Source organism: Apis laboriosa, unplaced genomic scaffold (genome assembly GCF_014066325.1).
Source record: "Apis laboriosa isolate Shangri-la unplaced genomic scaffold, ASM1406632v1 scaffold21_cov150, whole genome shotgun sequence".
NCBI lineage: Eukaryota > Metazoa > Arthropoda > Insecta > Hymenoptera > Apidae > Apis > Apis laboriosa.
The window spans coordinates 2485844-2502046 of NW_025222365.1; the positions used below are offsets into that span (position 1 = coordinate 2485844).

At 25.6% G+C, this 16203-nt stretch overlaps 5 protein-coding genes across 6 annotated transcripts; 3 read left to right on the forward strand and 2 right to left on the reverse strand.

The window, feature by feature from the left end:
- Positions 1–2137: 2137 nt before the first annotated feature.
- On the forward strand, positions 2138–3770 carry LOC122712883 (pupal cuticle protein C1B-like). The gene is made up of 3 exons (XM_043932881.1): positions 2138–2278; positions 2489–2831; positions 3411–3770. The coding sequence occupies exons 1-3, from the start codon at positions 2270–2272 to the stop codon at positions 3575–3577; spliced, it is 519 nt and encodes a 172-aa protein (XP_043788816.1). The 5' UTR covers positions 2138–2269; the 3' UTR covers positions 3578–3770.
- Positions 3771–4025: 255 nt separating this feature from the next.
- Positions 4026–8197, reverse strand: LOC122713059 (cuticle protein 76-like). The gene is made up of 4 exons (XM_043933194.1): positions 8159–8197; positions 7352–7425; positions 4692–4995; positions 4026–4456 (listed from the first exon to the last, which is right to left on the reverse strand). The coding sequence occupies exons 3-4, from the start codon at positions 4701–4703 to the stop codon at positions 4064–4066; spliced, it is 405 nt and encodes a 134-aa protein (XP_043789129.1). The 5' UTR covers positions 4704–4995; positions 7352–7425; positions 8159–8197; the 3' UTR covers positions 4026–4063.
- On the forward strand, positions 5639–11929 carry LOC122713056 (Fanconi anemia group I protein). Of its 2 annotated transcripts, XM_043933191.1 has the most exons (22): positions 5639–5788; positions 5854–6137; positions 6221–6388; positions 6500–6723; positions 6810–7006; positions 7083–7219; positions 7316–7536; positions 7614–7963; positions 8057–8189; positions 8258–8565; positions 8673–8867; positions 9011–9168; positions 9455–9616; positions 9713–9864; positions 9953–10158; positions 10332–10499; positions 10577–10751; positions 10827–11043; positions 11127–11199; positions 11308–11451; positions 11535–11633; positions 11719–11929. In XM_043933191.1, the coding sequence occupies exons 1-22, from the start codon at positions 5711–5713 to the stop codon at positions 11836–11838; spliced, it is 3969 nt and encodes a 1322-aa protein (XP_043789126.1). In that variant the 5' UTR covers positions 5639–5710; the 3' UTR covers positions 11839–11929. The 2 variants fall into 2 exon arrangements, with proteins under 2 accessions (XP_043789126.1, XP_043789127.1); XM_043933192.1 differs by lacking the exons at positions 5639–5788; positions 5854–6137 and having other exon boundaries at positions 6275–6388; positions 6502–6723.
- A 153-nt stretch (positions 11930–12082) lies between these two features.
- On the reverse strand, positions 12083–13056 carry LOC122713057 (U4/U6.U5 small nuclear ribonucleoprotein 27 kDa protein). The gene is made up of 3 exons (XM_043933193.1): positions 12632–13056; positions 12394–12551; positions 12083–12309 (listed from the first exon to the last, which is right to left on the reverse strand). Exons 1-3 carry the CDS (start codon positions 12748–12750, stop codon positions 12113–12115), a joined length of 474 nt encoding a protein of 157 aa, XP_043789128.1. The 5' UTR covers positions 12751–13056; the 3' UTR covers positions 12083–12112.
- Positions 13057–13761: 705 nt separating this feature from the next.
- Positions 13762–16202, forward strand: LOC122713001 (tubulin alpha-1 chain-like). The gene is made up of 3 exons (XM_043933113.1): positions 13762–14256; positions 14584–14803; positions 14888–16202. Exons 1-3 carry the CDS (start codon positions 14254–14256, stop codon positions 16012–16014), a joined length of 1350 nt encoding a protein of 449 aa, XP_043789048.1. The 5' UTR covers positions 13762–14253; the 3' UTR covers positions 16015–16202.
- The last annotated feature ends 1 nt before the right edge of the window (position 16203 follows it).

Here is a 16203-nt window from a genome sequence, read left to right on the forward strand (position 1 = left end):
TAAACGATTTTTATGAAGAACTATAATTATAATACATTAATATTTAGAAATGAAAAGAGAAATATTCTCGTGCTGCAAACGAGTAGATATCCTGAACGGTACAACAAATGATGAAGACATGCTGTGAAGACAAAACATAAAAATTATTTTTTATGAAAACTATTGTATACGGTCTTTAATTATTTGAAATATTATTTAATTTTTAATTCTTAGAAAAAATAAAAAAGTGAAAAAGAAAAAACTGATATATATGTATATATATATATATATATATATATATATATATACAGTTTTTTCTTTTTATATATATATATATATCATATATGTATGTTTGTATATTATTTTTTATATTTATAAAAAAAAAATTATCGTTCAAAAACCATCATTTAAAAAAATTGATCAAATTAAATTGCAAATAGCAAATAATAATGCGCGATATACGTGAATATTTTAAAAATTATGGTATAATTAAGTGAATATATTTATGAATCATGATCGTTTAGATTTGTGTAAAAATATTTTTATTATTAATTACATTTAAGAATCTTAAATCGATTTTAATTTAAGAAGCTATAATATTAATTAACTTATTATAATAACGCGTTATATAATGGAGTTACTAATAATTTTGGCATATTTTTTCCGACATTCCTACAATTATATTATAAAATAGAATCGTTAAATGATTCTACTTTACGTACAATCAAATTTATATGTATAACGGGTATAATGATTATAGAAATTATTTAGAATGTTATTCTAATACAACCAATCAACGAATTATAAGTTTGTGCTATTAATAAGATATTATTCAGAATAAAATGTAGAAACATATCGATGTATTATATTTTATTTTATAGAGAAATAATAAATAAATGAAACCTGTTATATCGAAAAATTTTTAATAATGCGAACGGATGAATCTGTTGAAACGATTAATTATCTATATGTTTCCTTAGTATCTTATATGTATATTATTACGTTTATGTTTGATAAAAATACACGATATTCACAGATTCAATATAATTTATCATTAATCTATCAGAAATTTTAAACAAAAGGAATAATAATTTAATAATTTCTAAAGAAATCTTTAAAGAAACAAAAATGAAGAAAGCATTTTGATACGTTAGCTTACAGCAATTATAACATATGTACGCTCCTTTGCCTCCGGCATGCTTATGAAATCTTAGTTCTTGGCCATGTTCTTACTGTTACACTTTGCCAATGTCAATTGCATAATAACTGTAACCAACAAAGATAGTCCGATTACGTTCCCGTTCACTTGGTAACTTACTTTATATTCATTCTTTCCCATTCTCATTGGTTTCTTTCTCCCCCTCCCCCTCGTCCCCCTCCCCACTCCATCTTTCTTTGTTATTTTTGATTATTTAAAAGTAGATTAAATAAGTTTTTTCTAATTTTCTCAAATTATTATTTGCAAACAAATACGACTTTATAATTTCAAAACAATTTATTTACATACTTATGTCGATCCATGAATCAATGATTATTTTAAAATTTACAAAATTTTTTCAAGAATTTATTAATATTTTATTACTTTATATATCTTTGTAAATATATATATATCTATCAAACGTATGTTTCTACAATTCTTTACATGATGGCTGTAACTGTAATTCTATAGTATATCTGAATATCGGTTGCAATATGAGATACACCGATATTGAGTAATTGCAGAGTATCTATCTGTTTCTTTTACTTTTCAATCGTATACATTTACACGTTGATGTTGTAATATACATTTAAACGTGATACAAAATTGAGTCTATTTTTACATATGTTTGATCATCTTTTGGTTCCATTATCGTTCATTCTTCATCCGATATCGTTTTGCTTTTTGAATTTCATTTTTTTTTCACGTCCTTTAAACAAAATGAACATTTTCTTTCGAGAAAACCAGAGTGCTCAACTGCCAGCAAACAACCGCAAATCACCAAAAACTGAAAAAAAAGAAAAATTTTTTTTTTTAAAAACACGACCAACCTGTTAATAAATTTTTGCGATATCAAATTTGTTCTAGCTACATATATATATGTGATGCAATGTCGGCTCGTTATAAGTTTTCTATGCAATATACCTGTCTTTGGTCGACACTTGATACGAAGTTTTCGGAGAAAAAATGGTTCAAGTTAACTATCTAACTTACAAGAGCTTGCGTATAAATAGACTGACAGATTTATTAGATGCATTCAATTCGTTTGTTGCTTCCAAACGGTGAAGAAAGCAGGCGCTACCTATCGTCATCATGTTTAGAGTAAGTAAAAATGTAAATAAGATATTTAATTACTTATCACGATTGAGATCGAAACGAAAGCTTCTCCGTTAAATAAAATCATTATCGGTGATCGTTATTGCGAAAAAGAATGAGGGGATGTTAAAATGGAGGGAAGGGGGGAGGGAGAAGGGAAAGCGGACAAAGAGAGAACGTTGAAAGAAATAAAAAAAAATTTTTCTTTTTTTTCAGTTTTTGGTGATTTGCGGTTGCTTGCTGGCAGTTGGGCAAGCTGGCGTAATTGGAGGCAGTTTGCTCGCAGCCGCGCCTGCAGCGGTTGCAGTACAGCCAGCAGCAGCAGCAGCAACCCTTCCACTGTCTACAGCCACGCTCGCGGTACCAACTATCGCAACGTCCACCTCTAATGTGATACGGGGTATCGGTAATTTAGGTGCCATATCGGCCTATGCGAAGAGCATAGATACGCCGTTCAGTAGCGTCAGCAAAGCGGACGTACGCGTTAACAATCCTGGAATCGTGACGGCGACTGCTGTACCCGCCCCGGTAGTTGCGGTCGCAAATACCGCTATTGCAGGTACCTGATTAGAGCGGGGTGCCAATTTATAATTTTTAATATTATATAATTTATATATATATAATATATATATAATATATATATATATATATCGTTATACAGCGATATGTTGCCTCATGTCACATCTTTACATCATTTTTTTTTTATTCGTAATATTTCTAATCGAATGTCACATAATGAATCGAATCGATAACGTCATGAATACATTTTCTTCATGCATTAGTATCGATAATTCGTTAGTCCGCTTTTCTCACGTTCCATTTTCTACTATATCAGTTGTTGCTTCAATCCTTTACTCATTTCATCTTTTCAATTCTTTTTTTTTTTTTTTCATTTCTTTCTTATTATCGTTAAACATACTATGCTTTAACGTATGAATAATATCGTTTTGTACATATTTCGTGCGTACAGCTAATCTTAACGAACAGACAATATAAAAGCTTAAGTTTAAATTGGACTGTGTAATAATTGTTTCTTAGGGAAATAACTAGTGATGATTTTTTTTTTTTTTTTTTAATTTTGATTTAATTGTAAAATTCAATTTATTACAAGCGTATTTTGCAAATTTTTGATTTTTAGCTCCAGTGGCTACAGCTGCTGTTGCTGCTCCTACAACTCTTCTTACACCTGGATTGACAACCGCAATCGCAGCTGCACCCGCTGCTATCACTACTGGTTTAGCGGCTGCCCCTCTAGGACTTAATGGTATAGCCTTGAATGGGATAGGAGCCGTCAAGGTCCTCTAAGAAGGTCTACGCTTGAATTTGTATTACAGAACGATAATTCGATTAAAACTTGATGTTTTACCATTATCGACCATGAGATGCATTCGAACATTTGTATCGAATCGGAATCGTCGTTACAATTCAAACAATCTTCTTTGTCACAGAATGTAATAATCGATTATTCAATAAATGTACAATCGTTATTCTATACTAAGTCTACTGAATCGATATTTTCATTTTATCAATTGTTTTTGAATATTTTATTTATTTAATAATAATAATAATAATAATCGATTCTTTGATATTAGCAGCATTTGGAATTTAGGATGTTTGAAAAGAAGGAAACAAAAATAAGATTATTTATACACTTCAATGTGTATTGTATTTAATAAATAAAAATTGATATATACCAAATACGTATAAATCATAATGATAAGTAGAATCGAATTGTCATATTTTGTCAAAAAATTGGCATTAGTGGTCTAAGAAATTCGGGAGAATGAACTGTTACCATGCGTAAGAGACACCGATGGGACTGGTATAGGCCATGTGTGAAACAGCTACTGCCGGGGAGTAAGCGACACCAAGAAGTGTGCTTGGTTGAGCAGCAGCAGCTAATGGTGTTGCCAGGGGTGCTGCATGTGTTGCAGCGTATGCTACTGGAGCAGCATGTGCATAAATCGCTGGATTTGTTACACGAATATCAGATTTGCTAGTGCTAGAAAATGGTGTGGAAATTGTTTTTGACTGAGTCGCAATTTGTGCTAAATTTCCTGTGCTACGAAGTATATTGTCAGATGTTGATGTTAAAGCCGCAGTTGTCAAAGAATATTGTCCAGTTGCTTCTGGTAGTAATACTCCTCCATTGCACATTGCCAGAGCACAAGCGAGTACTATGATCTGAGAAAAAGAAACGAAACTATTATATTTATGATTATTATAATTTCATACAATTTTTTTTCTCTATTTTCTTTTCTTATTTTTAAATGTATATATGATACACATATATTTTATTTATTTCATAATATATGTATATACATTTTACAGAAACATAAATTAAGATTCAACATTATTTTTAAAATTAGTATATATAAATATACTATATTCACTTATTAAATTATTTTACATCGCTTACCTTCGAGAACATTGTGAGTCAGGTAGATTTTGATCGATTCTTCAACAATGTATGAAAGCAAATGTGTGCTGATCCTTTCGTAGCCGAAATCTTATATAGTCGAACCAACTGAAATCAGGTGGGGTACAAGGGCGTGTTTCGAACGAGTACCGAAAAATACTTTCGCCATAAGAATATGTAACCGTTTGTGTGCTTTCCTCTGCCACACCCGATTCTCTTTTTTTTTTGTTCTCCCTTTCAATAATATCGTTAATTTATCTCCTCCGACCTTGGACTAAAAATCCAAATTCGTCGAGTCTGATTACTGTCACAGAAAAAAAACGATTTTATACTTTTACTTTCTTGCTAAAATTTTGATTGGAATATAATATAATAATAAAAATAATAACGTATATACTATTAATAATTAATAATGTTTTATTTATTTTAGATGAAATTCTTTATCATTATTTTATAATGATAAATAAAAATATGATATAAATATACATCATCTTCATATTTTTTGCATAATATATATTAAAACAATTTCTAAGTACTCTATCTAACAAAAAATTATAATATATTTAAAAATCAAATTCAAAGAACATTAAAATTTATATACATATATTATATTTATTATATATAATATTTATATTCTATATGTATATATATATATATATATATATANATTAACATCAAATGAAAATTGTTAAATAAAATTTTTAAATATATTACTTATTGAATAGAAAATTATTAATTGTTTCCCGCCTTTTTTTGCTTTTCTATCATCAAATAATTATGTGTTTGTTTGACATGAAACGACATCTAGAGATGCGGCATTTAAGAGATTCGATAAACTTAAAATAAGTTTATGAATGCATATGCATTTGTATATACGAAAAAAAAAAATAGTTTAAAATCTTTTAATTAAATAAAAAAGAAAAAATTAAATATTGCTTAAATTATTTTAACTTATTAGAAACAGAAAATAAATAGAAAACAGAAAAATATAAAGTGAATCCAAATAAAAATATCAAAATATGTATCGTCGTTTTGAAAATTTACGAGATGATCAATTAAAATTGCGCGCATTTGTTAAAGATTTGAATATAGAAGAGGTAATTATAAAAATTATATTTTAAACAGAGTGGGAATATTCGAGCTTAAAGAATAATTTCAACAGCTTATACAACTAGTAGAAAACATTATTTGTCAATTGGATGCTACGAAAATATTAGATGATCTTTTGCAAGCATTTTGTGATTCTGATGAGAGTCAATTAAAACAACGAAAACTTATCGAATATATACTGAAGAGTTTGGGAAAAACTAATATATCTACAGGACAAGCAAATACAATAATTAATTGGATAATTGCTAATTTTCCAAGATATTCGAAACAACATCTTGTCAAACTGGTCGATTTTTGTGTTAAAAATATTTGCAATGATGCTGATGAGTTACAGAGGCAAAACAATTTATATTTTTTATTATTTTTTTCTTTTTTTTTAATATCATATTTTTTAACACTATAACTCTTTTTTTTTACAGTTGGAAAGATATATTACCTGCTTTATTTGAAGCATTGGAAAATGAGAAATATATTGTTCATGCAGATATTGAAGTGTCAGGAATTGAATATAAAACATTAATTGTTAAAGATATATGTAATTATAATTGGAATGTCAATCTTTTACCATCTTTAGCAAAAATGTTTGGGTATATGATTTTTTTTATCAAAACTTTATGTATATAAACTTTATGTATATAAACTTTATGTATATAAAATTTAAAAAATTTAAAAATTATCCAAATTTTTTTTATGTAAAGAGATATGGCATTAGATAAGATAAATCGTAATGAAGTTTTGAAAACATTATGTTCTGCTCTTCCAAATCTTCCTTTGGATCAAGTACCTTCTTTCACATATCAAACATTAAAATTATGCACAAATCGAGATAATCAAAAACTTTTGAGTGCCTTATCTAAGTATTTTAATTTATGTTATTCTAAAACCAATTTAGTTAACAATGTAGATAATTTTGAAAGTATAGGTATGTAAACAAAAATAATTAAATTCATATATATCTATTACATAATATTTTTATTACTATTCTTTTCTAAATATATATATTTGCAGATATAATTAATTTAAGAGAGATACAAGACATTGAAAGCACTGTTTTGTATCATATATATCAAGCTACACAGTTAAATCATGAAAATATGAAAGATTTTATTCGTTTCCTTAAACATGTATCTTATGCTCCAGAATATATATTACAATCATTTATACTTTGTGTTTTAATGTCAGTTTCTGATATATATGAAGATCAGGTACCATAATTTTTAACATATAATCAAGAATTTTGTTGTAATCTATTTTAATGTAAAAAAACAATATGTTTGATAGATTTTTGAAATATTAAGATTGGCTATTGTCCACAATACTTTTGAAAAAGAAAAGCGACAAAATAGTGCATGGTTAAGGCAACTTTTACCTTCTCCTTTCAATATAATTGACATTATTCAACAAGTCATTGATAGCAGGTCAATTCAATTTAATGTTATTTAATTAATATTATTAATCAATATTTTTTTATACTTTCTTCTAATATTAATTATAATCATTTAATTATTTTATAGCAATAAAGAACGTCATTTAGTATTAAAGGGACTTACTAATTTAGCTTTTACACTAATGAGTGCTGATCAAAAATCAAAAAATACTGCAACAGCTATGTGGTGTATAGGATCTGAAATAATACGAGAAATAATTAAAAAACGTCATGAAACAATTCCTATTGTATTACAAGAATTAATTAATAAAATAGTAGCAGGAAATATGCCAACAGTACATTATACAGGTAGAAAGACAACAATATTTATTACAAAATTGCATCAAATATTATTTATTATCATAATAAAAAAAAATATTTTCTAGATTGTTTAAAATATATGTGTCGTGAATTGTCAATGATTGTTTTGGAGCATCAAACTATGATTATGATCATTCTTGAACGATTGTTACTTTTGCAACCTATAGTTGCTACTCAAGTTTTATATGCTATTTTTCCATTAATACCTATTTCGCCTAATGTACGAGAAAATCTTTTATTGACTTTAAGAAAAGCTCTTTACAGAAAAGGCACATCAAAACGACAAATGGCAGTTACAGGATTTATTGAGATGTTAAAGTACAAAAAAATGCATTCTCAATATAATTTTAGATTAAGTCAACTTAATTCCTTCGATTATGCAAATAGTTCTAATTCTAGATCAACATTAACTCAAGTATGTATATCTAAAAATTTTAAATGAAAATAAAATTATTAATTTATTGATTTTAATAATAAAAATATAATCATTTTTAATCTTACAATTTAGGTGACTTTGGAGTATAATTCACAACCAGAAAAATCACTTACAGAATATGGTAAAACTTTATGTTATGAAATATTGGATATATTAAAAAAAAGTTTTACTTACGAATTTGAAGTTAGATTACATTTGTATGAAGGTAAGAAAGATTTATTTAAATGAGCAATGAAAAACTTATTAATTTCATAAATAATATTATATTTTTAGGCTTATATAATACCGCAATGAAAAATCCTGAAATAATAGAAATTATATTAGATATGCTTTTTTCGCATTTGAATCTCTACCTTCATACAGATGATAATATTTTACCTCCTGTGAAATTAGAATTATGTACAGATATTCATGGTATGGATGTAATTATGCAAGAACCTATTGCTCAATTGATATTTGCATTACAAAAAATATATATTAATGCAATTACAAAGAATTCAAGTATTTTTGAAAAAATATATAATATTTTGGAATCATTATGTAAAAAAATGACAATTATAGAATTAGAACATTTAAATTTGGTAATTAAAATTTTATTTTAGCTTTAAATTCATTTAAATCTGATAATTAAAATTTCAATATAGAGAAAATAATATAAATATGTTAATATAAAAATAAATTATCTTAGGAGCATGGAACTGATTTTTTTCATGGAGAATCAAAATCACAGGTAAAACTAAAAAACCTTAGCATGGCTATTGAGATTTGTGAAGCTTTAATAGCATTTAGAATTGGTGAATGGTCAAAAGGGAATGATAAAGTTCTGAATAATATCAATGATTTATTTAAAGCATACACACGTTTGGTGGATTTTATTAAAATGGTAAAATGATCAATATATTTCATTATTATATTTTATTTATATTATATTATATATATTAAATATATAATGTATATATGTATTTAATTTTATATATTATTATATGTTAAAATATTAATATATTAAAAGTCATATAAATTTTTTAGCAATCTACAAAAATGAAAAAAACTGATAATAGTAAAAATAAGAAGGATAAAGATGTCAATAATACAACTAAAAAATCCATTAAATCAAATAATATAAAAATTCCAAATACTATTATGGATTTAGATGTGATCCGTCAAAGTTTGTTACTTTTATTTTCGTAAGTATAGTAATTGAGTGAGTATTATTAAGATACTATTATTAAATCATTCTAAACGTTTTCACGGTTTTAAATTATTAAAGAAATATTTTTATGTAAAATTGCAATATCAGAAATATTTTTTTATTCAAATGTTATTTTTAATAGAGTAAAAATCGAATTATATTATAAGAATATAATTATTATTGGATTTAAAATTAATAATTAATTATTGAATTATTATCATTGAACTGTGGAAATTTTTAGAATGTATAGTACAGTAAATCTAATTGCAATTTATAAACAGACAGTCAACTCAAAATGATGATATACTTCGAAAAAATCATAATTTTTGTTATTATATATTACAAATATGTGAACAACTTTTACAACGTATAAAACTGTCTATAAAAGACATTTCTCAATCACAAAATCATCGATATCTAAATACATATATTGATATTGGAAGGTGAGTTTAAAACAAAAAAAAATGTTCAATATTAAATACTTTGAATCTCATTTTTTTATATTAATTAATAATAATGAAAGTATTTTTATTATTTAGATTGCTTTATAAACATTTCATACAAAATATAATTAATGCTCTTACAAATGATGCACAAGTAACTATATTAGCTTTGCAATGTTTCAAAGAAATCTCTTATTGTGTATGTACATTATTATCATTCGAGTTACAGACATTTCTCAATTCAATTTGTATGTATTTACATAATAATTTATTATATGATAATTTAATGTATACTTTTTATACAATTTTTTGTATAATTTTATTTATATTTTACAGTTGAAATACAATCTAAGAAAGATACAATACCTAAAGATATTAATTTTCAATTACAAGAAATTATTTTTTCATTAAAGGAATATTTGGAAAAGTTTCTTACAGAAGACATGAATGATGATGATAAGAAGAAAGTATCATGTTTATTATTAGAAATAATAGAACAATACACATACAAAATTAATTTTGAAAATTACAATTCTGATAAGGTTGGTGTATTGTCTTTCATAAAAATGATTTCATTTCTATAGGAATATATTAGGATATAAAAATTATTATAACTATAATTATTATTAGTATAAAAATTAATTTTCAATTAGAAAAAAAAATTATTTTCTAAATATAATTCTTTATTTCTATGTATATTTTTTTTTCATAAAAGATGCTAAAATGTATAAAAAAAATGATTCAGATCGAAAATATTCAAAGTTCTATTGTTCCTGCAATCTTGCAATTTTTTTTACATTTAGAAGAACATACACAAGAGTATGGAGAAACGTTAAATGAAATTTGTATGGAATTATGTGAAAAAGTTGGAACTATTGATGGTGTAAGTAATATTCTTTATTTTACAATATTCAAAATTTTTTTGTATTTCACATTGATTTTTATTTTTATCAAATATAGACTGAATTAATAATGAATAGAATATATAAAATTATACGCGAAGATACTATATTACAAATTTATATTGTATTAAATAGTCACATTAAACAAAAGTTGGATAATGCTTCATGGTTGTTGATGCGATTAAAAGCAGAAGACATCATAATTCGAGCACCTGGAACAATTGATGAAGTATGTAAGTATAAATTTGAAATATCAAATAAAAATTTTACAACAAAATAGAAAATTAATTTATAAATTGTTTTAACAGTGAATAATAATTTAAAAGAAAAGGAACGAAATTTATGTAAACAACTATCCTATCTTGCTCAAGTACTCCAAACATTAGCTAATATATCAATTGAATCAAGTCCATGTATTGACAATACTTTTAAAAATTTGCAATATTTATATCATTTACTTGGAAACTTTACAAAATATTTTTACACAAAATCAAATATTCAAAACGCAGCATTCCAAGCAGTTAAGTATGTATTGCATATATATTATTTTACATAATTAATAATTTATATATTATTGAAATTGAGTATAATGTGTATAATGATTGTAGATTCATTCAACTGGTACAATTAGCTGGTAAACCATTAAAATCTACTTTTTATAATTTAGTAACATATGTAGAGGTATGTTTTTTACTTTTATAAATTTTTTATCAATAATATTAATATATATTATATTAATAATATTAATAATATTATTAATAATGTATTTATTTTTGTCAAAAAAATTAGGAAAATCAAAATAAATTACAGTCAAAATTTGATTCTTATGCACAAAGAAATAAAATTTTAAAAGAAACTAAAATAATACCTCGTGTAGTATATGAAATTGAACAATTTAATAAAGAAATATTATTACTTGGCAAAAGAACGGGTGTAAGTATTAAATCAAAGTATTAAATAGTTTATTCATTCATTCACTTTGTATTCACATAGAATTCAATGATTTATATGATTAGATACCATTAGAAAATTACATGAAACACAGCATAACTAGAGATTTTAGAATAAAAAATCCAGAATTGGTAGAAGGACTTGAGAAAATGGATATAAGTATGGTAATATCAGCTAACAAAGAATATATTATATATTAATTTCTTTAAAAATATTAGCAATATTCTAAAATATTTTTAATTTTTATAGCTTGCTTCATCAAGTCCAGAAAACTCTGAAAATGAAAACCCTATTTCAAATACAGATGATTTGAGTGATAACGACGATAATACAGTATCTTCAAAAAAACGATGTAGAACAGAAGATTGAAATATTCAATTAATCTTATTTAAAATTTGGGTTAAAAGATATAAAAAAAAAAAAAAAAAAAAAAAAAAAAAAANAAAAAAGAAACAAAAATTAAACATATTTTGTTTTTAGATTTACTTTTTTCTATATGATATATTATGTTTACTTATATGAATTATTTTCTGTACCATTTGCACATCCTATTGTTCTAATCAGGCCACTAAACAATGGAATTCGTACGAATTATAAAGAATTTGAAATTGTATTGTTTATGGAATTGTCATATTTATAAAATTTATGCTACAAAATCCAATGGTCTATTGAATCCTCCTTTTCTATTCATGTATTGTCTATACTTTCTTTTAAGAATAACATGTACAGCTCCCACATCATTTCCTTCAACTTTTTTGCCCTTAGTAGTATCAAAACCACAAAAACCCATTATTCTCATCATTTCTTGTTCTTCTGGTGTTTTTCCTTGAAGATCAGCTTCTAAATATTTTAAATGAATAAAATATTCATTTAAAAAATTAGATCTTTTCAAATTCATATTTTTTTAATATTAAATCTATATACCTGTAATAACAGGACGTTCTGTTGTAGGTTTTAATTTGGGTTTAGGTCTATCTCTTTCTCTTGATCTAGATCTACTATATGAACGTCTGTGCCTATCTCGTTCACGGTCACGATCCCTTTCTCTTTCTCTCGATTTTACTCGATCCCGTTCAACAGATCTAAAATGATTTCAAATTTATGTTATCATTTATATAATATTTTATATAATTTGATTCTGTAATAAGTTATAGAAAAATACCTTCGTCTTCTTTCACGAGAACGTCTTCTTCTTCTATCTCTGTCTCGTTCACGTTCCCGATCTCGATCTCGAGATCGATCTCTTCTTCTTCCTGGAGAAGGTGAACGACTACGTCCCATAGTACGTGTTGTTTATAATTGAGATAATAATGTAACAAGAATTATTGAATGTATATACATATGTTTTTATATTTCAGTATTTCAAAATACTTTTTATTGGATATATGGTTAATAAAACAAAAAGGTTATGTTTACAAACACTAAATATGTATGTTTAACAGTTATATTATGTTATTAATATTTTTATTTAATTTGTTTGTACCATACACAAAATGAATATGATTCTATGATTATAATACTATAATATATAATAGTAGAAACCAATTGTAAAATAGATAATTTTGTAGTAACAAGCAACTACATGTCTTTTTCAATGGGTACGTATGTATCTCTAAAAAGTAATCAACATAATGTTCGTATTATGTATTTATAATTGTTTCAAAATTTTGATATTTAATTATACTTAATAATCTTAACTTAATAATTATCTAAATCATAAAGAATTTGTATCAAAAAATTATTTATTTAATAGAATTAATATTATTCAATTACTGTGTAAATCAATAACTAAGAAATATCATTATTTGTACTTAAAATATTAACAAGAGAAATCAATTATTAATAATTATTAACGCTTTGCAATTGGAAAAATCTGTTATTTTGGAAATTTCGGTTATCTATAAATCTTAGATTAGAAAAAATTAATTTAATTATATGAATCAAACACATTACAATTCGTATATAAAAATATCTTCAAAAATTATATATAAAATAAAAATATATAGATTTGTTTAATATTAACTTTTAATTTATAATCATTATTATAAAATATACATATATTAAAATACAAATTAATGTTTCTTTTTTTTTTATTAATAAAAAAAAATAAATTTAAAAATATAGAAATACTTTTTATAGATTTGTGAAAATATTAGAATATTATAATTTAATATATGTATATTTTTAGAGAATTATATTTTCTTTATTATAGAAAAACCGAATTGTGAGGAATAAAAGGAATATATATATAAGTATACATATAAATAAATATATATATATATGTGTGTGAACAAAAATAGCTCACAAGAATTTGCATCATGAACTTTTTGTTCAACTGACTATGTACGATTTGGCTAACTTTGCTAGTTGTAGCTACCGTTATGCTATTTATATTCGTTTATTAAATTTAATCTTAAATACGACGTAACTGAAAGTGAATTTGTTTAAAAACATTTTGTATCTATCTTAATAATGATTTAAAATTTTAAAAATGAATATTTTTATCAAATAGAAGCGTGCAAAGTTTTATATTATATTAAAGAAAGGAAATCAATAATTCTAAAAGAAAATAATTTTTTCAAATAATTATTTGTAATTTCTTGTGAATATTTCGAGACGATTCGAAGAGAAGGATATAAGAGGCCGACGACCGTTTCTGCATTGCGTCATTAAGTTTTAATCGTTCAAAGAAACGGTCTCATTTTCTGTGTAATCGTGTCGTGAAAAATTTTGTGCTTAATTATTTTATAAGTTAATAAACTTTATTATTTTTATATAATTAAAATGGTAAGAAAAATGTTTATTTTTCTAGGTGAATGACTATTGAAATATAAAAAAATAATAAAAAAATATAAAGATAAAATCAATAATTTAATAAAATCAATAACCAAGTAATAGATCGTTTAAGATTTAGAATTTCATTTAATGTTAGATTGAAAATAATAATTATATTGAAATATTGACAAATAAAAAAAATAAATTTCATTTTCTCATAATTTCCTCTTTTTTGAAAAAGAAAGTGATTTGGAATTTAGATAAATAATAAAAATTAGATAAGGAAAAAAAAAGAAAAAATTATTTCTTTCAAAAATAGAATTTTAAATGTTATTTTAGCGCGAGTGCATATCTATTCATGTCGGACAAGCTGGAGTCCAAATTGGAAATGCTTGTTGGGAACTCTATTGTTTGGAACATGGAATACAACCGGATGGACAAATGCCATCTGATAAAACATTTGGCGGTGATGATAGTTTTAGTACTTTTTTCAACGAAACCAGTTCTGGCAAACATGTACCTAGAGCAGTATTTGTCGATTTAGAACCTACAGTAGTTGGTAAGAGAAAAAAAGAAAATCATTAAATCATTTAATTATTAGAGATTAATGATAGAAATATTGAGATTTTTTTTGTTTTTGTAGACGAAGTTCGAACTGGAATATATAAGCATCTTTTCCATCCAGAACAATTGATCACTGGCAAAGAAGATGCAGCAAATAATTATGCTCGTGGTCACTATACAATTGGCAAAGAAATTGTCGACTTAGTCATTGATCGAATACGCAAACTAGCAGATCAATGTACCGGATTACAGGGATTTCTTATTTTTCATTCATTCGGTGGTGGTACTGGATCGGGATTCGCTTCTTTATTAATGGAGCGTCTTTCTGTTGAATATGGAAAAAAATCTAAATTAGAATTTGCGATATATCCGGCTCCACGAGTCTCTACAGCTGTTGTTGAACCATACAATTCCATTCTTACTACTCATACGACTCTCGAGCATTCAGATTGCGCTTTTATGGTCGATAATGAAGCAATCTATGACATTTGCCGACGCAATTTGGATATCGAAAGACCAACTTATACTAATCTTAATAGACTGATCGGACAGATTGTTTCTTCAATAACAGCGTCATTGCGATTTGATGGTGCTTTAAATGTAGATTTAACCGAGTTTCAGACAAACTTAGTTCCTTACCCAAGAATTCATTTTCCTTTGGTTACTTATGCTCCTGTAATATCCGCTGAAAAAGCATATCACGAGCAACTTTCAGTCGCAGAAATCACTAACGCATGTTTCGAACCAGCAAATCAAATGGTCAAGTGTGATCCAAGACACGGAAAATATATGGCTTGCTGTATGCTGTATAGAGGAGATGTCGTCCCAAAGGACGTGAATGCAGCGATCGCCACTATTAAAACAAAACGAACAATACAATTTGTTGACTGGTGCCCAACTGGATTCAAAGTCGGTATAAATTATCAACCGCCAACGGTTGTACCGGGTGGAGATTTAGCTAAAGTACAACGAGCTGTTTGCATGTTGTCTAATACAACAGCTATTGCTGAAGCTTGGGCTCGACTTGATCATAAATTTGATCTTATGTATGCTAAAAGAGCTTTTGTTCATTGGTACGTTGGCGAAGGTATGGAAGAAGGTGAATTTTCTGAAGCTCGTGAAGATCTTGCAGCTCTTGAAAAGGACTACGAAGAAGTTGGCTTAGATTCGACTGATGTAGAGACAGATGCTATTGACGAATACTAAATTGAACCTACTCATTTTCCATATATTATTTAATTTAATTAATTTTCTACCATTTTTCTCTAATATCCAATTTAGAGTTTTGTTTAGAGTCTTTTCTTCTTCTCCTCTATTTTATCTTGCAAGTGATAAATACTTTTATTACAATATTTATAATTGAATTAAACTTAATATTAAAACATATCAAAATAT